Consider the following 23766-nt stretch of genomic DNA (forward strand, 5'->3'; position numbering starts at 1 on the left):
AAAATACAGAGAATTTTGCAATGGGCAGCAAGATTGTTACATTGAATTGTTGGATGTAACAATTGAAGTGGATTGTTTTTACTTAGAAAGAAGTTGGTAAAAATCCAAAATAAATCCTCCAACCCAAGACGAATAAAACCTTGCTTGGAAAAAAAACCTCAAAAATCCAAAATAAATGCACAAAAAATTCGAAGTTTGAAAACAAGACAGAAGCAATCCAAAAACAATCCAAAAAGTGGATTTCTTTCTTCACCAAAATGAGACTGTAAAGAGAATAATTGGAGATTATTGCAGGCAAAATACATTTATAAACTAAGGACCACTACACAAAGACGTACTTACAATGACGGATGTCTTTCATTAAACATATCATTTGCCATGGACACCTTTGATGATGACAGGTCATGGATACATATGCAATTTGGCTTAGACCACCATAGCATCATTTAATGCACACACTGCGTGCCTTTCCTATTGCATAGCTCCCAACCTTTTTTGGCTCGAAGGCGGGGGAAAACACCCGATTTTCATTTTGGCGGGTGAGAGGCCCATAGAAGTGAATGGGCGCTTGAGGGACTTGGTGGGTGATTCATCTGCTTTCAAGGCGGGTGACACCCGCCAACAGCGGGTGAGTTGAGAGCTATGCTATTGTTTGAAAGCTGTGTGAAGCAGTCTGTTTAAGTAACTTTATCCAGCTTTCCTTGAGAACTTTTTCCTGTTGTCATGCACCATTTTATGAGGATGACACGTTTTACTAATTTTTCAAATGGATAACTTAGCAAGTTATGCTGACTGTGCAGTTATTAGATCGTGTAATAACATTGGACTATTGACATATGTGTGCATGTTCTAACGTCTTTAGGGAGAGGCCTGGTGCGCCAGCTGGCTTCTAGCGCGGAGGACGTTACGCACGTGCGTAATGACGTCACTGCGTAAATGAACTGGCGCCCGCCGCGGTGCGCACGAGTGCGCGGGGCCTGCCTGACGCGGCGGCGGGTGACGCAGCACAGCTGGGGCGCCCCCATGAGGCCACGGAGGCACGGAGGCACGGAGGCAAGCTGTTCCACCAGAGCCTCACTCAGCCACGGCACAGAACAGAGAACACTTCATGATAGCAGTGTGATCAGTGGCACGTGGAATGTGAGGCCCCCATGGTATTCCATATAAATGCTTATTATCCACTTCAGGGCCTTTATAGCTCATTAACAGCATTACATACTTATTATCTAGGTCAAGAAACACTTCCATGTTATTTTGCTGACCGTAAATTACTTTGAAATAATTACTTTGAATTTGTATTTTTTTATTTGGGGCGGGGGTGCCCCGCAGACCCCCTTCCCCTGGACTAGTACCTCGAACCCAAACCCTACCCCTAGCCCCCTATATAAATGACAGTGTTTTTAAAGTAATGACTTCAAAGTGAATAATGATTATCGGCAAAACCATAAGATGCCAAATAGACATGAACGTGGATTAAAAAGTGCAATCAAATTACCAAATTAAGATTTATTAAAGAGATGGGGAGGGTAGCTCAGGGGCAACGCACTTGCCTTGGCAACAAGACGACACGAAGCAACACAGGCTCGATCCCCGGGTCTGCGCTTAGAAACAACCGTGTATTAAGCGCATTATAAATACGCAACCAAGAGACATATTCCTGTAACAGCGCCTCGATGCCCCCGGCCTGTGTGAGCGCTTTAAAATACAAAAATAAATAAATAAGATGGATTTTAGCAATGCTACTTTTTTTTATTGGTTTATACAAACCTTTAAAAAACACATCAAAATTACTCCATACTCGATACAAAACAAAACATAAGCATGAGATTGAATTCCATTCATTTGCCAGGATTCTAGTCTATTGTACCAAAGGCGCCTTGTCGGAGAGTGGTTGATATGCTTCGTGTGAAAACTAAGCCATGTTGGACACTGCCCTAGTATCCTTGTACATCGATATCAGATATCTCAAGACTCCTTTCAATCTCATGCAAAAAAAGGGTTAACACCCTTGTCAGTTTTGTATTTGAGCCCATAAACCTCAGCTGCCACCATTCTTCAACATCCCTCAGTGGGTATTCATTTATCAATTGTCCAAGATGTTTAGCTCTTAGAGGTCTAAAGAAGGGGCAGAATAAGACGAGGTGTTTAAGCGTTTCATCGCAGACTTTACAAAATCTACAAACGATATTGGACTTATCCTTTCCAGCCCAGTTCTTTGTTCGATTCTCATATATATGGCCCTCTTCCTGTTGTCTGGGAATAAGACCACATAATTTTGCAATTTGTTGCGCGCTCTTGCTTCGCTGGGGGCGTCCTTCATTGTTTTGGACATCCTTCGGTCTTCACTGGTTTGGATCCAGTCTAAATCCCAGATCTTTTTCTTTACCAGATCCGGGTTATCATGAAGCGTTTTGATGTTGGTCTCATACATGGTCAGGAGCTCTTCACATTTCCTAGACCACAGGGCTAATAGGCAATCTGGGTTGGCATTTCCAGGTTTGCTCAGTATTGTAAATTGTGGAGAGGCGTCAGGCAGCGTGATTTTCCTAAATAAGGCCAGAGCATTCCACGTGATTCGTGCTTCAATAGATGTCAAGCCTAACTCCTAGCGTAGGCAGGCTGTCGAGATGCTGTTTGGTAGGTGTAAGATTTCCACCCAAAAAATGTGTTCTAGGGTTGACCAGAATTCAACTGGGCATCCAAAAGCATTTTCAGCTCCATATATGAGGGCTGGGACAACCTTCTGCTGGTAAAAGGTTATCACTGGCTTGAGCGAAAACTTCCCATATCTTTTGTTTAGGATCAGTCCTTGGGAAGCAAAATGTCGGCATTTCGTTCTCGCAGTCTCCATCCAAGAGCTGTCATTTATGTTTGTGTTAATTTGCATGCTGAGGTATCTAGTAGTTTCCACCGTGGTGAGTTTTTCCTTTCCGAGATGCCATCTAAATTTGCTGTTTTTCTGGTGGCGGCACGTTTGCATGTTTTGCAGCGTCAATATTTCGCTTTTTGTGTTATTAATGTGCAAACCATTGGTTTCCACGTAACGTTCCACTGCATTCATTTTACGCTGGAGGCCAATTGGAGTGGTATCTAACAAGATTAAATCCTCAGCATACAGCATCCAGTTTAGAGCAGAGCCATGTATTTTTGGGGAAAAGGATCAGGGCTCATTGATGGCGATGCCAATATCTGAGAGAAACAAGTTAAATATAATCGCTGCCAGCGGGCAGCCCTGTTTAACTCCACAGAAGGTGTTAATTTCCTCTGTAAGAGATCCACATTGATCGAGGCACACTCTGATGGAAGTAGCAGTGTGGATTTCTTTGATGGCGGCTAATAGACTTTCAGGACAGCCCCAATTTGACATCTTTGTCCACAGTAGTTCTCGGTCGATGGATTCGAAAGCATGGGAGAAGTCTATCAGGGCTAAGTAGACCTTTCTCCCAGATCGGATGGCTTCCATCTTTAGCAGATTTATTAGCAAAAGGTTTAGGCCACAGCCGACCCCTTTTACGAAGCCCGTCTGTCATACATCAATGTGGTTACTATCAACAATCCATCGTGACAGTTTTTGTTGGAGCACAGTTGCGTACACTTTGCCTAGCACGTCCAGGAGCGCTATCGGTCGATAATTTTTGGGCTCAAGGCGATTTCCTTTTTTAAAGATAGGGACTATTATTGCAGTCTTCCAAGAATTTGGAGTTTTACAGCTTCTACAAATTCGGGTAAAGAGCTCTTCACAAAATTCGGCCCATAGTTCTGGATCTTGTTTTATAGTAAAGTTGGTTAGGCCGTCCGGTCCAGGGGCCCTTGAGGCGCTGGCGCTCTTAATTATCTGTAGCAAATCAGTTTTAGTGAAAGTCAGGTCCCATTCTGTTAAGTTTGATGTCGTGGGGGACAACCACTTCCCTTTTTTGCTGTACAGATTTTTGAAATGCAATGCTACTTCACTACACCACAAAAAGGATAAAATCGACTATTATGAGAAAAACCACCATTGACAGCCACTCATTATGTTCTTAATTTTTCTAATATTTCTATATATATGTGATGCAATTCTGGCCCATTCTTTAATTCTTTAATGGTTTTTTTCTCTGTTTTTTTTCTCTGGTTTTTCCCCTACACTTTTTTTTCCTCAATGCACTGTGAAACAACAATGTTAAGAATAACAATTAGGAGTGAGTTTTAGTAAACAAACCTTAGCCTTGACAAAGCCGAGTTAAACCAATCTCGTGGCCAAGCAGTCGGCTTTGTGATACTAGCTTTGCAATACTGATATGGGATGGCATTGTGATACTAAGATGTGACGCAAAAATTGAAATTGGTTGTGTAATATTAATATTGGACTAAATGTTAGCTGTGTGACACTAACATTGGGCTATTTGACTTAACATTGTAACGGTCATGTGATACAAACATAGGACCATGTGTACTGCCACTATAACATGACAACAGAAGTAATTTTGTGAAACTGCAAACAGACTCATTGCACTAAAATATGTACTTTTTTTGCAACAACCATGATATGCCCTGTGTTGGTGAGTGCAATTTGTATACCAGACTCATTTTATGAGGTTATTTATATTACTCCAATAAATGTAACCCAGTTTATCTAAAACAGTAGGGAGCGCACTTGGATTGTAGTCAACAAAAATGGTTATATTGTAAGTCTAGCATAAAGGTTATGTGCTAGGATTTCCAGAGCATAGCTGCTCATTACTCACTTGTCCAAATTTAACAGTAACACTGCGGAGTGGCGCAGTCACACAGGTCTAATAACCATTTCCTTTTCTGTGTTCTGAGGATATGCCAGTGGAAAAGAAGTGCAACACAGACAACAGCCTCAGCAAGGGTGGGATAGCAGTGCAGAAGTTGGTCCAATTCACTCTGGGTCAGCAGTTGTATTTTGGTGTCACTTGCAGGTGGTAGAGTGTGATCAGCTGTTTATCAGCCCGTGGCGAGGGAAAAGAACAGACTCATGTATTGGTGACCTCGCAATAAAACGAGGGTCATGGTGTATTGCTGTGTAATGGGAGGAAGGTGTGACGGGCAACTGCTCCCAAACAGTAAAGGGGGGACACAGAGCAGAGAAAAGGGTCGCAGAATGACTCAGGAAAATGTGATCTCAATCTCTGCAACCCACTTCTCCTCTGCCTTTGTGGGGCCTATAACCTTGCATGTAGTAGCCACACATGCTTCTGCAGGTCAGTGAACAGTACCATGTTGCAGGTGCCATAGATCACATTGGCCAATGGCTGCATGTTGTTACAAAGTGTGTTCAGGCAAAATGTGACCCTTAAATACCATTTTTGTACGAACTTGATGCCACACTGGCTTATTTTCAATCACCCGGAGGCATTTAACAGGTGATGTAACATGCATGGGCAGGGAGGATAATTCGGGTGGTGGGTGTAAGGGACGGGGGGAGAAGCACTTTTCTTAGAATCAAGACAACACTGAGCAGCATGGGTTTGATACCCTGCCCCACACTTAGAGGCTGAACCTCAGCATGAAGCATAATATAAAAAAGCAATTTAGTGTTTTAATTTTATTTGCGGCCACCTGCTATATGGAGGTAACTGGACTGTGTTTGAGTAATTACCATTGGTTTTGTTGTATTCTATCTACCTTGTAATACTGTGGATATGACATGTTCTTTTTGGGGTCTAATTTCATCAGAGGATTTAGCACTGGAGGAATGGCCACCAGTCCTTGTCAGTGTTTCTCTCAGCATTCATTCCTCTGGCAGAATTAGTGCTGGTGCATTGCCTTTTATAATTTGGTGGAAGTCCCAGTAATTCTGTTACTGCTACTGAATGCCATTACCTCCGAACGTGTAATGAGGCTCAACGTGTTACTTGATTTCCTAGGTGCCAAGTGAATATTGATTGAACACAGATGTTTTATATTTTGTTGAGTATTTATAATCAAATGTATGGACAAAAAGCCTGAATGTTTGAGAAAGACAGACCACAGTTCAATGTTCTCTGCATAGGGAAGTTGAGAATGGCCTGCAAAAAATCGGGAGGATAGCTCAGGGGCAACATGCTCGCCTTGGAAGCAAGACGACGTGTATTTATTATTTTATTTTATTTATTTATTTATTTATATGTTTATATAGCGCTGCAGCCCGCAGGCATCAGAACGCTTTACATAAAGACAGACGGAGTATGAAGACGGGACAGTCAGGATCACATGTAATAGACATTTGGGGCAGAGATGTGTGTGGGAGTTTTATTTAAAGAGGAATGTCTTGAGTTGCTTTCTGAAGATTAGATGGCTAGCTTCCAATCTCAGCCCCGGGGGGAGTTTATTCCATATGAGGATTGCCTTGGTCGTGAATGCCCTACCTAATCCTTTAGCTTTTTTGGTGGGGAAAACTCGTAAGAGGCCTGATTTATTGGATCTCAGGTTGCAATGTGATTCATACCATACGAATTGCTTTTTTAGGTAAGTTGGTGCTTTACCATGTAAGCATCGGTGTACCAGGGTGATGGCTTTGAATGTAATGCGATCCTCGATCGCAAGCCAATGTAGGTCCTTTCTGTTTTTTGTGATATGATCTCTCAAGGGTGTGTTGGTGATTATTCTGACTATATTGTTTTGCACCACTTGGCATTGTTTTAAGCATTTAGTGCTTGCGCCAAGGAGTAAAGAGTTTCCATAATCTAACCGGGAGAGAATTGTGGCTCTTGCTATTGTCGCACTATTTTGTAAGCTCAGCAAGGGTCTGAGTTTTTTCAATAGTTTTAAGTAATAGCGACAGTTCCTTTGGAGGTAGGCAATATGGGCTTCTGCTCCCAAAGATGCCTGAAGATAGATGCCTAGTGTTTTGACTTTTTCTGCTATAGCTATCTGTGTCTCTTTGATCTTAAAGTCGGTGTATTGTAGGCTAAGTTTTTTTCTAGCATGAGGAGAACCGAAGATCATAAGTTCCGTTTTGGAGGCATTTAAGCACATCCAATTGTCTTTCATCCAACTCTCGATAATGTTGTAGATTCTTGAGAGTTTTTCGCTGTCCTGATTGTAGTTGCCGGTAAGTTCAAACACCAATTGGGTGTCATCGGCGAAATTGGTGAAAAATATGCCTAGATGGGACAGAAGTGAGCATAGGCATCGCATGTATAAGTTAAATAGTAGCGGGGAGAAGCTGGCGCCCTGTGGAACTCCACAGTTTACTGGTTTAGCTTTAGAGGAGTGTTTGCCCCAGACGATTTTAGATTGCCTATCCTGCAGAAATGATGACACCCAATCTATGGCCTCATCAGAGCAGTTTCCCGATTGATCTAAGGCCTCTCGGAGCCTTCGGTGATCCAATAGATCGAAGGCTGCCGAGAGGTCCAGTAGGATCAGTAAACCAGATTTACCTTGATCTAGGATGCTCAGCATTTCCGTCTGCAGATCCAAAAGCGCTGATTCTGTGCTATGGGCCGTCCTAAAGCCCGATTGTTGTGGGTGTAATAGGTTGTTGTCATCTACAAATTCTTGGAGTTGTTCTGTAGCAATCCTGTCAAGTATTTTTAGTAAAAAATTGCAATTTGTAATTGGTCTTAGATTGGCAGGGTCCTGTTGGTTAAGTTCAGGTTTTTTAGGCAATGGTGTCACTGTGACTGTTTTGATAGCGGCTGGGACGTTACCATCTCTAAATGACGCATTTACCATCCTTGTCAGAAAAGGTGCGAAAATGGTGGCGTTGTCAAGGATTAGTTTTGGGGGCAGTACATTTTCCGTGCATGAAGTGCATTTGATACTTGAGAGGGTTTTGTTCATACCTTCCAGTGATATGGGTTTAAAGTAGAATTTTGGACTTTGTGAGTCAATCTTATCTGTCCCTGGGGTAGTGATATTTGTTACCTTACAATTAGAGATTGTTTCTCTCGCCTTGATGATTTTATTGTGAAATGCAGTTTGAACTGCTTCACAGTCTTTTTGAGTGGGTTGAAAAGGGGGAGATAGTGCTACTGGTTTTTCAATGTTTTTAAGTATTTGAAAAAGTTTCCCAGTAGAATTAGATGCAGTGTTGATTTGTTCATTATAGTGATTTTTCTTCAGTTTAGTTATTATGGCCCTGTATGATATGTCGGCGATTTTCCAGTTTTTTTTGTTGTTGTCTGTAGGGTCTTTTTGCCATATTCTTTCAAGTTTCCGTTTTTCCTTTTTGGAGGTCAAAGCTTCGGAGTTGAACCATTTCTGGTGGTTAGTATTAGGTCGGACTTGCTTGTTTTTAAGGGGGGCATGTTTGTTTAATATGTCGTTCAAGTGTTTATTATATGCGGAGATGATATCTTCACATGAGTCTGTGTCTTTAGTATCAAGCATAATTTGCGTAATGCCTTCCTGAAGGATGTTTGACGTGATTTTTTTTAGATTTCTGTCTAATACCATTTTAGGGGAATTGTCAAGTTTGGCTGCTTTTGGTTTAAGCACTAACTTGGATTCAATTTTATGGTGGTCTGACCATATGCAGGGATGTGTACCTAGCATCGTCATATCTGTGTTATTGGTAATTATCCAGTCTAGCTGGTTACCTGTGATGGCTGTGGGATCTTTGTTTATTATGGTGTAGGAACAATTCGATAGGTCTTCCTCTAGGCTTATAGCATCTGGATCTTTGGGATTTCCCCTCCAGCGGTTTAAGTCTCCCAACAGTATTGTCCCTGAATTAGATGTTTTCAGGTTGTTCAATAGTTGGGTTAACTCTTCATTGAAGTCTGATACAGGGGAGGGGGGTCTGTAAACGACTATCAAGTTGATACAATCAATTGGAGTGTGTGTCAATTTTAGGTGTAAGATCTCACAACCTGTACATTGTATGGGGGCAGGGAAAAGGTTGAGGTCTCGTTTGGCAATTATGGCTACTCCACCACCCTTCCCTGATGTTCTATTGTTGGTATAGATGGTGTAATTCTTGGGTACGGCAATGTCCACCGTGGGCCCCATTGGTTCTTGGAGCCAGGTCTCAGTGAGACATAGGATATCAATGTCATCTTCCAGGATATAATCATGAATATCCTGTGCGTGTTTGTTTAGGGATCTGGTGTTCAGGAGTGCTAGTTTGATGGCACGTATTGCGGTTTCATTTGGGGTGGGTTCTTTCTTGTCAGAGTTTTTAAGTGGGATTTTAGAGTAGTTTGTATAGGTCCTTGGCTGGGTGTGAGAGGATTCTAATCTAGTGTTTACATATGTTTGCACTAGGTTTTGGTTTTGTAGTTTGCTAGATTTGACTAGTAAGTCGCATAGGACTGGGTAGCCCATACCTGCTTAACCGGATCAAATCTTCCCTGGATGAATTTGGGCAGAGTTTTGGGCCGTATGCCGTTTGACGCCGGGACCGGCGTAGACCGGCTTCGTTGCAGAAGCGCCGGCGCTGAAGCGCCTGACGTTTCTTGAAATAGACGTGAGGGCACTCTGGGAACTGTAGTTCCTGGCTGTGCTTCACGTTTTGCAATCAAAATGAATGTACTCAGCCTAGAGTTGCTTCAGTCTTTAGGAGGCTGAGCTTCTAGTACAGCATGTAAATACAGGTACTGTGTAGTGTAGCAACACAGGTTCGATCCCCGGGTCTGCCCTTAGTAATCTCTGAGTATTAAGCGTCTTATAAATAACCAATTATAAAATTATATATAAATGATGAGGTTTAAAAGTAAAAGTGAGTCCTGAGTATTCTAGTGAGGAGATGCTCATGTCACAATATTACATATTAAACCTGTTTGGAGCTGGCAGTGGTAGAAGATTATCTTGCTCTGGAGTCTTGCATCGGATATAGCACTGCTCTCTGCCGCAAACCTCCTCTTGACCCTCAAGACAAGACCAATCCTCCTGCTCTTCATACACCAGCACTGGCCCCTGATGACCTCAGCAACTACCGCCGCATCGCCTGTTTTCCCTTCTTGTGTAAGATCCTTGAAAAATCAGTAGCCACTCAACTGCTCCAACACATTCAGTCCTACCATTCTGGCTTCAGACACAGATGCAGCACAGAAAAGGCTACCATCAAGGTTATCGATGATGCCCTTAAAATCGTTGATGATGGGCATCCTGGCCTGCGGGTTCTACTTGACCTCTCATCAGCATTTGACACAGTAAACAAACACACTCACAATCAACATTGATGCATGGGGATCAGCAAGATTGTCCTCAGCTTGTTTAAATCCTCCTTGCTAATCGCCAACAGTTTGTACAAATGGATTTCTCCAGATCACCAACTCTACCCATCACCTGTCCCTCAGGATCTTCTATCTTTACATGGAATCACCACTTGGAACCCTCCTCACGCCACACAACATTCACATCCACCAATACGCAGATGACTTGCAGATTTATCTTAAGATATCCTCTATCGAAGACATCCACAGGCTCAAGGCCTGCCTCACAATTATCCATTTTTGGGATATCCACTGCTTTCGTGAAGCTCAACCCCTCTACGACTGAATTCCTACTGCTGACCAACAACATCACACAACCTGACATCCAGACCTGGCTCTATGCTACGCACCTCAAGGGCAATGGTGGCAATTCCCTTTTGCAAGTCCTTCCGGCGACTACCCTGATAACCCTGAAATGTGCCCTGCATGCTGCACAAGAACTCATCAAAGGACTCTGCCATTTCGACCACATCACCCCTACCATCATCGAACTGCACTGGCTCCTGATGCAAGCACAAGCAAGCACATATCTACAAGGATGTCAGCCTGAAGTCCCCAACCTACCTCAGTGAGAAACTCTTCATCTCTGGAGGCCTGCGATCCACCAGAAGTAAGGAAATGTTCAGACTAGAACTCCCACGGTTCAGGAAGAAAAGCACCAGAAGACAGGGCTTCTCTGTCTATGCTCCAAGACTCTGGAACCTCTTCCCCATCAATATCAGGCTTGCCCCCTTGCTTCTACACTTCAGGAAAGAGCTCAAGACCTTCCTCTTCAAAGAATGACTCTTCCCTAATACATATGTCCATACACTCTGCACTCCCCACCCTACCTGAGCCTCTGTGATCTGCTCTCCAATGTCCCCTCCCCTCGTTGCTTGTAGGTCCCTTGCTGCCAATTGCCCACCCTTGCCCTCCCCTGTTAGCTCCCTGCTCCATTTTTCTCTTTTTCCCTCCCATGTTAGCTCCCTGCTTCCCTCTGATGGTGAAGTGCTCTGTTCCTTTCCAAAGCTAGGTCATTGCTCAGTAAAACCCTACTAATAATATAATGATAAAACTCACAACAATCCCAGATGAACATTTTGACTATCTCTGAGGTGGAGGTGGTGCTCTGGCAAGCGGGTTAGGATTTTAAAATCATAGCAACGCAGTTCCTCGTTGCCCTTTTCTCTTCCCTAACTCTGTCCTTGCCCAAATAATGATGTTACAATGTCTGAGCCAGGGGGGAACGGAGGGTGAGCCCCTTATGTGCCACGCCTTCTCATCCTGGTGTGCCTCTAATTCCCCCCACTTTCAAACCTCATTTAATAAATATGCATATTCAATTACATTTGTGCTAGAGTTGCCCCCATGTGCTGAGTGGCAAGAACAGGCGCAACTCATTGGTAGGTAGGTAAATACTTTATTCGGCTTTCGCCTTTTACAAACGAATAAAATTAAGAAAACATGTGCATTTACAAAAATAAAGATAAAATACATTTAAGTGTGCACGACTGTTACAAATATACTGATTGCCAAGTTAAAACGGGTAAAACATTTCAGATAAGACCTGGTTAAAATTGTCTTTCCAAACGCTTAAAAGAGGCATTTACATATTCCCAAAGATCAGATGCAAAACTGCTGCCATTACAAGACAAAATAAACGACATGGCCTCGATAATTGATCTAACATCGTTGCTTATAAAATGACTATGCTTATAAAATGACTTTGCAACCACTGCCTCCTTAAGTCCAAAAAATGAGGTCAGTCCTCTTTGGACCCACTGACACAGGAGCAATATCTGCTCTTAAACAGCCAGGACATACGATCCCTTAATGGTAAGATGTTAATGCTACCATTGCCATAATGCGCTTTTGGGCGGGTGATCTTATCAGAGTCTCACATGTCACTGGCACCTCGCCAGTCCTTTAGCACTGCCTCCGGTTCCTGCACTTGCCTCATCGGTACTGCACTTTGTCAATGACCGATGAGAGTGGTATCTCTCAGCTCTTACCCCAGTTTCTGACTGACTGGGTGCACTTGGACTCCCCCATGCCTCCTGTCTGTGCACGTGCACGATCTGGACGTACCACGCCTTGAAGATCGTCCATCTACCCTGTTCTGCCCTCCGTGCACAGTGGTGCCTCAATGCACTTAGAAAAACTACAGAATCGTCGTCAGACCTATTTGCTGTTATCTATGCTGTTGTATCTTATGCACTTACTGTGCCTGTGCAGACTTGTATCGTTCAGAAATTCAAGGACTCAGAATGACATGTTTTTTCTCCCCATTCCCTCCCTCCTTGAGCACTTTAAAAAACGTGCCTTGTGTATAGGCGCTTTACAAATGAACATTCCCATACCATCTTATTGTACTTGTTGAGGCATTTACAGAGTTGAGCTTTGTGCAGCAGCTAGATATCTAAATGAGCTTAACTTCATAATAACACTCACGACCTGGTCTAATTCTGGTTCCTTGGCTTTCATGTGAGCTGAGCTGTTGCTTGTTTGTTACATGCCTTAAACTGTGTAAAGTCTATGCCCCACTTCTTGCATGAAATGGCACACTTCTTAAACCAAGAATAATTGAACTGGGGGCCCTTCGACTACATTTCACGCCTAGCATTCCTAACTTTGGGGTTTTCTCATGACGTTGAAGAAAGTTTCTGAAAAACATTCCATGAATCTTAATTTTACCCGTAGAGTAATACCCGGAATACCCACTTCCAATCGAAGAACCATCCCTGGGGCTCCTAGGTCCAAACCCAGTAACTTCCTCAAAAAGACATACTGAATATGATCCAAAGCTAGACAATTCACATTGCTCCATATTTCACAGCTATAAAAAACGGCCGAATAGACTTTGGCCTCCATAACCAGGATGCATTTATCAAGCAGGTTGCCACCGAACTTGTGGTGAAACCTCATCAGGCAGCCCAGGCCTGTCCGTAGCCTTTGGTTTAAGTTCAAACCATTTAACTCAAAGTAGCTAGCTGCATAACTTAAGCTACATCCTAGTCCCTTCGGAGTACGATCGAGTAAATTGGCGTAATCTGCATATAAGAGAGTAGAATAACCAACTCCATTTAGAACCAGAGGTATTATACCTACCTGTAGAGAATGAGGCTTACAGTTTGAAAGAAAGATAATACAAAGCAAAGGGGCCATTGGACACCCCTGTCTCACCCCTTTGTTGGTTGAAAAAACCATGGTCGTCCCTTGGCCATCCTGGCTAACAGAGGCCCTCGTTTCTGAATAAAGACAAATGATCAACTGGAAGAGGGCGCTGGGCATGCCCAGTTTTTGGAGTTTGCTCCACAGCAGGGCCTAATCCAAAGAGTCAGCCCGGGAACGATTTATAGATATCCAACCTAATGCCGTCTCGGCCGGGGCTTTACCAAACTTGCTGTCGTTGATAGCATGCGTAACCTGGTGAATTGAGAAGGTGAGCCTATTGTTGGAAAAACCTTGTTTCGAAGCATAGAGCGAATCCACTTCATCCTCATTAAACAGAATACCCTTATAGTAAGATACCCACTTATGAGTTGAAATCTGACTACCATCCACTTGTCTGCTGTAGAGGAACCCTGGGCCACAAGGCTCCAGAATCCCTTCACATTATTTTCCCTGATCATCTTGTCCAAATGTTCCAACTGCGTCTCTATGAATGTTTTTTCTTTACCTTTAGTTTTGTATGTCCTTGTTTTTGATCTGACGCAGCACACAGTCCAAATTTGGCCAATACGACAGAACCCATGGGACCAGGGGGCATCTTTACACTCGTTTGCCAGTCGAGCAGGAAAAAGTGCTGGGGTGCCTACGATACTTACTGCTCATTAGAGCTTACTAGTTGCTAGACAACCAAGTTCAGATCCCAACAAGACTGGTGCGGTGTAGTTACATCCACCTCCATACTATGTAACTCCTACTGCCCCGGACAGGAGACAGAAAATGTGGTGCACAAGCCTTCTTGTTTACAATGTTATGCAATGTGTGTCTGTATGTGGGCAACAGTTTGAAAGAGTGGGTGTGTGTGTGTGTGTGCATTTGCTTGAGTTACTTGAGTTGTGTGAGAGCTTTACATTGAGAATCCCTACCTATATTGTGGGCCGAGGCATCATGACTTTAAAAAAAAAAACACCTGTATATTGGCCGCCTGAAATCTATTGGATTTTAATTTGTGTTACTCCACTGAACAATTTTAAGCTGAATTGCTTTTTTCCAATTTTTCTCAAAGATGTTGCTTTCAATGCACCATTTCAAACCAAAAGCTTGAGAAAAGAAATCTTGGTCATACATCCCAAACCGCCCTACATTACTTGGTATCAGCAACCGATCATAACAAAGGAGCGATCATTTTGGGGGAATATTAAGGCCCCTACACTACTGACCCTGAATCATTTATAATTCTGCTACACCTTCAGGTGCACCGTTCAGCCCTAAGTACCACAATCTGCCTCTTCCATGGGTTGGGTAGGGCACAACAGTGTCAAGTGCATAACTCCAAGCCTGCTGACAGAATGAGCAGCTGACGCGGTGCACGCCACACGCTCCACAAATGCAAACTGTGCAAACAGGGATGTGAGCTTTTGCTGCAAGAATGTAACACATTCTGTAGTGGTATGGGCTGTCTATTACTTAGCTCATATTGTTCACTCTTGTGTCATTGCATGCTATCTCACACATGCTCAAACATCTTGACCTCTGCACAGTAAACAGAGGGATCACATAAAGGGCACTTGTTGTGGGCTTTCCACTGCTGGCCCTATACCCACTCATTCACCCACATTCGGATTCTCATTGATTCACCCGTCCTCCGACTCGTGCATCCATCCCTACACGCCTATTCAATAATCCTTCCCTCCAGATCACACCTATGCCTGTATCTGTCTATAGATCCTCACATTATCGAATCCCCAAATGTTTATTCATTCATTCATTCATCCATCTTAAGTAACGTGAATTCCCCTAGCACCATAACCGGATACATTACTGTATCTGTATCTGCATAATCATTCATTCACACATCCTCCCTCGCTCTCCTTCATTCATTCATAGATCCTCACCTTTGTATTAATTATTCCACTTCTCCTGCACCGTCGCCCTACTCCCAAGCTGCTTTTCTATGAACATATCCCCCCACTCTCCAGGTATTTCTGCACAAACTCAAAGGGGCTAATTTTAGAAAAAATGCTAATTGCATTCAGAGGCCCACCCAGAATGCAATGTTTTACTTTTGCAAATTGGAGTACAAACCAAATAGTAAAAGCAGGTGAATTTACTTGTACTCTTCACTTTTGCTCTCCCTTTTGTAAACGGTGGAAATGCCCTCTGCAAGTAATGCCTTGAAGACTGCATTTGCAAAATGTGAAAAAGGTACAAAAGACTGGTGTATGTATATGTTTATACCTGTTTTACTTCACCGCACATTTGACAATAACCCCCATAATGTTTCTACCACACATCATCCACAACTATTGGCTTTGTCAATGCTTGTTCTGCTGTACAGCAACCGGTAACATTCTGAGGTTTAGGGTGACCTCTGTTTTGACGACTGGTACGAGGAAGAGTAAGAAAGGTGTATTGCATTTCTGTGGCCACCTCCCTCATTATCTAAGGACAGCTCATCTTGCTATGTGCCATGGGTTTCCATGGGCGCTACGAAGGACTTTCTTTCCAGGCTATTAACGTGATATCAAGTATAAAGTATTTTACCTTGTTTACTATTTAGTTTCACAGTAATTCTGTATTTGTAATGTGATAGTGGAAAATAACACTCCGTACAGGCAGGCTGCAGATGACTCACCACGACTCAGTACAGTACCCACGCATGTGTAACTGCAACTCCGTTAGAATTACCCTTGTCCACCTGTATCTAACATGGACTTCCGACCTGTATCTCACTTGCACTGCCCAACCTTTCTTTCTAGAAGTAGGGGTATTAACTTTATAAATAGCCTTGCTTTGCCCTTTCTCCTGAGGAGCACAAAGCTCAGCACAGCCCTGGAGAGTCCTTACTTACCAGTAATCGTCATTCCGCCAAGGCTACCTTGTCACAGTCCTACCTCTACCAAGACTGTGACCAGGGCATTGGGTGAGAATGTAGCGGCCCAAATACTCCTGGTCACAGTCATTGAGATCATAGAATAAGGACTGTGACCAGGAAGAGCGACGAGGAGGTAATGGGCCTCATTACGAGTTTTGGCACTAATGGAAAAAAGCAACGTAAACAATGCTGCTGCAGCTGATCAATGCTGAATAGTCAGAAATATAGTGTCAGTAGAAATGCAAACAATATTTTATTTACAATGTGCAAGAAATACTGCAATGTTAGTTAATCTAGAGACTCTTAGTGAAGAACTCGAGTTTAAGAAAGGAAGCCTTCGTCATGATGAATTTAAAGAGTAAACTATTGCAGAAACCGGTCGACACACTCTGGAGAATGTCTTTCCCATACTATTTAATTTAAATGTTGCCAGCCTATACTTACTGTGGGTTAGCAGAATTCATTTTGTTTAGTTTCACACAGACTGCGTAGAGTTGTAATTGAGGTATTTTTTTAAATGTATCATTTTCATTGGCCACATGTATAAACCTGATGAATGGTTACATTTTATTGGACAGTTTATTGTATACTTTTCTAATTGTTTATATTGTGATAGTTTTGGATTTCCGGTATGCTATCACCTTTAAGCCACACACACCCGCCCGTGTTGCAAGGATGCAGAAGGAAAGTTAGTTTTTCGGTGTGTGGCTCTTTTTTAAATAGAAATTCTAGGAAAACATACATTTTCATTACAAACATTGTTCTGTTAGTTTCTTTTGATGTGTTACAAGGTAACAGAATTACCACCACTTTTATTGCAATACCAAATTACAAGTAACACAAAAATCGGTGGTAATTCCTGCAGTGCTGATTTCCTGATTAATTAACATAAAAAATGAAATGTTAATTCCATACTATTACAAGGTAAAATGCTGTCAAAATACCAACTGAATGTTCCCTCAAATGCAGGCCTGTTAACTCTACCTGGACAGTGCTGGTGAATGTATCCAGGTGATGAAAATGAAGCCACAAGTTCATCCAATTGCACTGCAAACAGTATTTAAGGGCCACAGCTTCCCCAACCCACTTCCAAGAAGCATGCAGCCCTTATCAGTTATGAACTATGGCCTACACCACTTGCTACTGTTGATAACGCTACAGAGTCATACGGTGCCGGAGCAGACAAGGATACTGGCACGGCAAAAGAAGAGGACACTTGTGATGAGTAGGCCACCCATACCACATGCCAGAACCTCTTCCTGGGCGATGACCAAGGGCCACATAATCGCACTCTATCGGTCGAACAGGGACAGCCTAGCGGACCTGCTGACGCTGATACAGGTAGATGTCCAGAGTGGGATCAACATCTGGACTGTGAGCTGGTGGCTGTCCTATACTTCCTAGCAACATGCACGTTTCAGCACACTCTATCACCATAGCGGACCTGCTGACGCTGATACAGGTAGATGTCCAGAGTGGGATCAACATCTGGACTGTGAGCTGGTGGCTGTCCTATACTTCCTAGCAACATGCACGTTTCAGCACACTCTCGGAATGCTACCTGGCATGTCCCAACCATTGTACTCGAGGTGCTGGTACAGGTGCTGGATGCATTATTGAGATATGCGCAAAATCACATGTCCCTGCCCACCACCCTGATCCAGGCGTAAGCCACCAAGGCACCTTTCTTTGCAACAGTCCACTTCCCCAATGTGACTGCTGCACTGTACTGTGCACATGTGGCATTGGTCCTACCCCAGACAGAGAAGCATGTCTACTGCAACAGGAAGCATTACCATTCAATGAATACTCAAATTACATGTCATTTCTATTTGATGGTGAGCCACGGCTGTACCCATTTCTTGGGTTTCACCCCTAACACCTTGGTCCTGTGGAGCAGCACCCTGCCAGGTTACCTGGATACCCAAAGGGGCCATTGTAACATGGTCATTACCAAGACTGGCAATGCAATGCGTATGTTGATCAAGTAAAGAGAAGGGGATGACATGAGACGTGGGTGGGCACAAGACTACTGCCACACAGATGCCATGCCTTTATGGCAAAACCCGTGTTACTACATGATCCATGTGCCTTTAGAATAGCAGGATTATGCGTGTTGGCGTACCTGAAGCTCTTCATAGGACCTTAGACTCAAAATCCTGAATGTAAACTACAGTTCACATAAAGCCTATCGCAAGATGCCTGAAATAGGCCATGGCCAATATTCCCCCCTCCCCAGGCAGAGCCTGAAATGAGTGGGAACAATGGTCGGGCAACTAGACATGCAGTCAAGTACGTACCCCACTCATTTGACAACACCACCCAAAAAATCACCATTCACATAGCATAGATTATTTGCAACAGCGTAGCAATTGGTCATTGAGTATGGGCCATGCCGCAGCTGGGATAATGAAGTGAGAGTGGTGGCCAATTCATTCACCATTCATCATGGAGCAGGATTAGCAGTACTCTTCGGACTGTCCCCATTCTAAGACACGGATACCCCCAAATGTCATGGTGGGAGAGTCTCCCTGTATACCTGGCGAAAAAGAAATCCCAGCTGCACGATAGAATGATTACTATTTACACAACAAACACTCCTGCCAGGAAATACCTATTCCATATGACTCTGGTGATCCACTCACGCCAAAGCGGAGAACTCCATCAACAACTCTGGAATGCCACTGGAGGCGGCCTACAATGAGATACACATATGGACCAATGTGCGTGCATTGAGCGCACATTTGGACTGCTTAAGGGAACGTTCCGGTTGCTCCACCTGACAAGTGGAGCCCTCATGTACAGTCCTGACAAAGTGGGGAGGAGTGTTATGGTCTTTTCAATGTTGCATTGCATGTGCAATAGGGGTTATATCCCAGAGGTCGCCAACACTCCCACAGACACCGATTATGCTACCACCGGCCAACTCGGGGTAGACGTCAAAATAGAAGAGAAGGGTGCATTGTTCTTTGGGGGCGTGTATACAGAGCCATGCAGTAGGACGCTTTTCCGACCGGCTCCTGTTGATCCATTATGATCCTGGGTGCTAACTGTGGCTAAACGACACGTGTGTACAATGAAATTGCTGTCTAGATACATGAAGTGGCCGTGCCATCAGGCGATCCATCTACAGACTGAAAGGAGCCGGACTGCCAGAAATATGGGCAGTAGTAGTCGGCGACCGGCTAAGGTATGGGCAAACAAGATGACTTAGGCTGGAGAAGAAAGGATCGAGGGGATGCGGATGGAGGCAGCGCGGCGTCAGAGCGAGTATTGCGGGCTAGACTGGAGTGGAGCCACAGAGAACCATCAACATCCAGCATGAGCAGCTTGTGAAATGGTAGCGGATTCCTGAGGGTGCCGGGACTGGCACAGGCACGGTGGGGGTATTGCTTGCTGCAGGCGCAGCATCACGGCCACCCAAGAGCCACAGATACTGCATTAAGGAGTGGCAGTGTTCAGTGGCCCCAGCGCACAGCGTGACTGGCCTGCCGGGGCTCAGTCAGCTGGAATGACTGTGCACAAGCCGATATAGACCGTCGTAATAAACTATAGCAGATTGGAAACGCATTGACAGCAGCTAGAGATCAGTTTCCACGGTGGTCCGGCTGTATACATGCACGTGTGTGACTGTGAGGGACTACAAGCGGTGAGCGGTTTGCACTCTGGTCCGCTCATGGAGGGAACGCTGCTGACTGCATAAGGAAGCAGCGCAGTGGGGGGTCCTGTTACGGTCTGGCACAGATGAGGAGTGAGGCCTGGCTTAAGTGCAAGTATTGCAGGGTGCTTCCACTGTGGTCCGCCCTCAAGTGGGAGGTGCTGCCTGCATGAACATTTGGCTGCAAGTTCGGCCCACACTGCGGAGAGAAGTTGTTGAATGCTACTATATGCAGGACAATTAATGCTAAGTATCCAGTCTGATTCGGCCCATTAGGAGGAGCTGGGCCTACTGCAGAAGTAAGGCAAATGGATGAGGGCTCCTTTTGTGGTCCGACCGCAGCGTGGCCCACAGCGCGAGAAGTAACATTACGGCTGTGCCCAGGAGGAGGAGCAGAGCTTCTGAAATAAGTAAGCACAGTAAATGTGTTTACTCTGCAGTCCGGCCCGAATTGAGCAAGTTATATGGGCAAATTCCATTGAAGCACTGCCAAGACTCTCAACAGTAGTAGCGGATGGAGACGTACGACGAGAGCATAGGTATTCAGAAGCTGTGGGTACTGGGGCAGCATCTGCAGTGTGAGTAAACTCCATGACTGCGGCGCAGAGGTCTGGTGGAGGCCAATCCTAATGTTGGCTAGCACAGGGCGGGTGCATGACGAAGCTAGCAGAACAGACTACTACCTACAGAGGAAAGATGCAAGGAGTGCACCAGAAGATAACTGGATAGACACACTACACCCAAAGCGGGAATACGACATAGATGCGCCCTGCGAAGCTGATGAGGATGCTATAATGCAATCATTGCCCGGATGGCTGAAGGGGAAGTAATAAGATACACACGTGTGTGCTCGGGGGTGGCTGGATGTGAGAAGCACCGGTGAGAACAAACGGGCGTCACATCGAATATACCAAGACTCTGCATCCAGGGTGAGGAGACATAGCAGGCTCCTCTGGCTACATCTAGACTTAAGAAGGTGACTGTGTAGTAGTCCAGAGCATACTTACGCACCCCAGTTGTCAACTAAGTACGCAGCCGTGCGGAGCCATTACACTGAGATATCGCCCCAAACAGTTGTAAGCAACAGGTGGGTTACAGGCATAGCCGACAAACTCAAGCATTGCCCAAGTACTAGGGGTGCATCGGCATGCAGTGGCGAGACGACAAGATACTACTGCATCATTAAAACGATATACCAAGCAATAGCTGGATCGCAGCACCAACAGAAATGGGGTTCTGCTTGCTGGTGAACCGCTGTGCGACGGAGGACGACCGAGTGAGCGGGGAAGTGTAATCCTGGCATGTAAGCCTCAGAAAGGCAAAGCTAAGCAACCTACATTTGCTAAGACTGCTATGATGACAGAAAATACTGTGTCAAGTTCACCTCAGAGAGAGAAGATGTTTGAGAAAGGAGATCAACTGATCCTTGAGGCTATAGCATCCTTGAAAGAGTCTTTGGAGGCTAAAATCGATGCCACCAGCATAGACATGAACTTGGCAAGACAAGATGTCAGGTCACTTACCAAATGCACAGGAACACTCCAAAAAGCTGTCACAGAAAATTTGAGTGGCCTTAAGGACACCTCAGAAGAAGGCAGGGTACTGCAACAAGTGCGCAATCTGGAAGATAGAGCTGAAGATGCTGAAGGCTAGGCATAATAACGTAAGAATTATTGGGCTCCTGGAAGGAGAAGGGGTGAACCTAACGGACAACATTGAGACCCTACTACAGCAAGAAATTGGCCCCGGCGCCCTCACCCAAGGTTTCACGGTCAAAATAGTGCATAGATCGCTGACGAGAAACCACCACCTGGGGCACAGCCGAGGCTTATAATTGCCAAAATTCTGAACTACAGAGATAGGGAGAAGATCCTAGAGCACTTCCGCAAAGGTGGGGTGATCCAACGTGCGTCTGCCACGTTACCTGCATACCCAAATTACACCCTACGAGTGCAGAAACAAAGGATGAACTACAAAGCAGTTAACAGGAGATTGAGAGCATCTAACTTGAAGTACACGTTGCTGTATCTGGCCAGGCTGAAAGTGATTCACAAAGGTCGTGCCTTTTTCTTTGAGAATTCAGAAGATGCAGACAAATGGATGGACATGCAGAACCTGCCCACTGGAACAGAAGCTGGTCCGAGTAGCAACAAATAGATACGTGCAGTAGACATAAACAGCAGCAGGTAGCAGAGGTTGGTATGTGTAAACAGAAGCAACAGGAAGACCCTATTATATGGGGACTTCACGAATACAAGATCGTAAATGCAGGAGTCTACGATGTGGTGCTTACTTAAGAGCGTACCAAACAAGAGAGCCCTACCCCGAAGACGGGATTGTTTGTTCGGACACTAGCAGTTATGTATCCTCCTACTGCGCCCATGCACCGGGACGATGCCCTGGAGCGAGGGCAAGAAGTAGGGATGCCTGATCACGGGGTATTGAGCTGGGCAATTGTTGGGAAGGGGGAGGGTATGGGAGTTGGGGTAGTTAGATGGGAATTAGCCATGAGTCCATAATGTATGTACTGAACCTGAACTTAAACACTGGTTTGTTGCTATGCGTTAGAATATTCAAGTCCAATGGGGGAACATAGAAGTGTGTCCTGGAATGTCAGGGGCCTGAACAGTTATTTCAAACGTAATAGGATTATGACTTATCTAAGGCGGAAGAAAATCGATATTGCACTCCTACTCCTGCAGGAAACTCACCTTACAAAAGAGAAACAGATGGCGTTCGCCAAGAGATGGAGAGGTACACTGCTAGGTTTGTCGTACTGTGCTTATGCTCGGGGGGTACTAATATGGGTGGCACTGTCGCTACCATTGAGGGTGCTCGAGACTTTTCAGGATAAAGAGGGCAGGATGTTTGTGTTGCGAGGGCAGATTGAATGCAAGGAATTCTGTATAATTAACACATATGCGCCAAACCAAGAATGCCACTTATTTTTGTATGTTATATCCACTAATTAGTCCACATAGAGATGATACATTGATATGGGGACGTAGGGAGGTCACAATATTGATTTTTTTGGACGGTATGATAACCTTCATTTGAAATTACGGTATACAGCGGTTATTGCAGTATAGCGCGCACGTGTATAAGCATTGTCTTAAATATTATTTTGCCAGGAAAAGTCAAATTTTCAACAAGACACAATACACAAACAAGAAAACATCACCAAGAAGTTGTCTTAGTTCTTCAAACAAACATTTATTTTAGTTTTAACTCAACAGAGCAGGAGGTCCAATTTAACTTTGTAAACCAATACAACCTTTTAAAAAGTTTAACTAAAGAAGTAGGAGCCGGCCAAGACATGTATGACCCTAGGGTCTCAAAGTATGATAGATGAAAGGTTTTAAAATCAATCAACTGCAGGCATAGCTCTGGGCAATCACCCAGACCAGACTATCACTTTTGAAGGTCAACCTGTCATACAGATGGAAGAACGCACAATTTTCAAATTCAATATGTTTTGTTCCTTCTGAAGAATGATGGTCAGAGAAGGGGAGCCCAGGGGTTATGCCAAACCTTTTGGTTTGCTGAATTATGTTTTAGCAACACTACCAAGGTAAAAATGTCAAAGGGATCATATCTGCTTACATTCAAAGTCTGAAAAGATTCTAAGTATTAGAACGCAAGTTTGAGTGAGCAGCAAACAAACTTTGTGTTTGTTTTTTTGAGAAAAAAAATCACAAATTATGATGCAGAAATACTAGCATGTTTACATGCTCTGTAGATAGTCTGCTCCTAAAAGGTGACAATATGTAGCCACTGCTACTGAAGACACGTCCAGAAGGAACACTAGTTGCTGGGATGCACAGGTATTTTTGGGCTAAATATGACAGAATGGGTAAATCCTTTTGATGTTTCCACCAAATGAGCGGATACTCATTTCCCGTTAGCATTGGCAGAGCTTTGTAGTCTTCGACTTGAGCAAT

General features: G+C 44.2%; 1 protein-coding gene across 1 annotated transcript in view; it reads left to right on the plus strand.

Annotated features, from left to right (window-relative positions):
* The first annotated feature begins 974 nt into the window (after positions 1 to 974).
* LOC138491106 (probable cation-transporting ATPase 13A4) overlaps positions 975 to 23766 on the plus strand; it is a 1999067-nt gene continuing 1976275 nt past the window's right edge. The window contains exon 1 of the mRNA XM_069617426.1: positions 975 to 1140. Coding sequence (XP_069473527.1) covers positions 1024 to 1140 — 117 coding nt within the window. The 5' untranslated portion in view covers positions 975 to 1023. The remainder of the gene's footprint in view (positions 1141 to 23766) is intronic.

Source organism: Ambystoma mexicanum, chromosome 10, assembly GCF_040938575.1.
Source record: "Ambystoma mexicanum isolate Mex_15411 chromosome 10, UKY_AmexF1_1, whole genome shotgun sequence".
In the NCBI taxonomy this organism is placed as follows: domain Eukaryota; kingdom Metazoa; phylum Chordata; class Amphibia; order Caudata; family Ambystomatidae; genus Ambystoma; species Ambystoma mexicanum.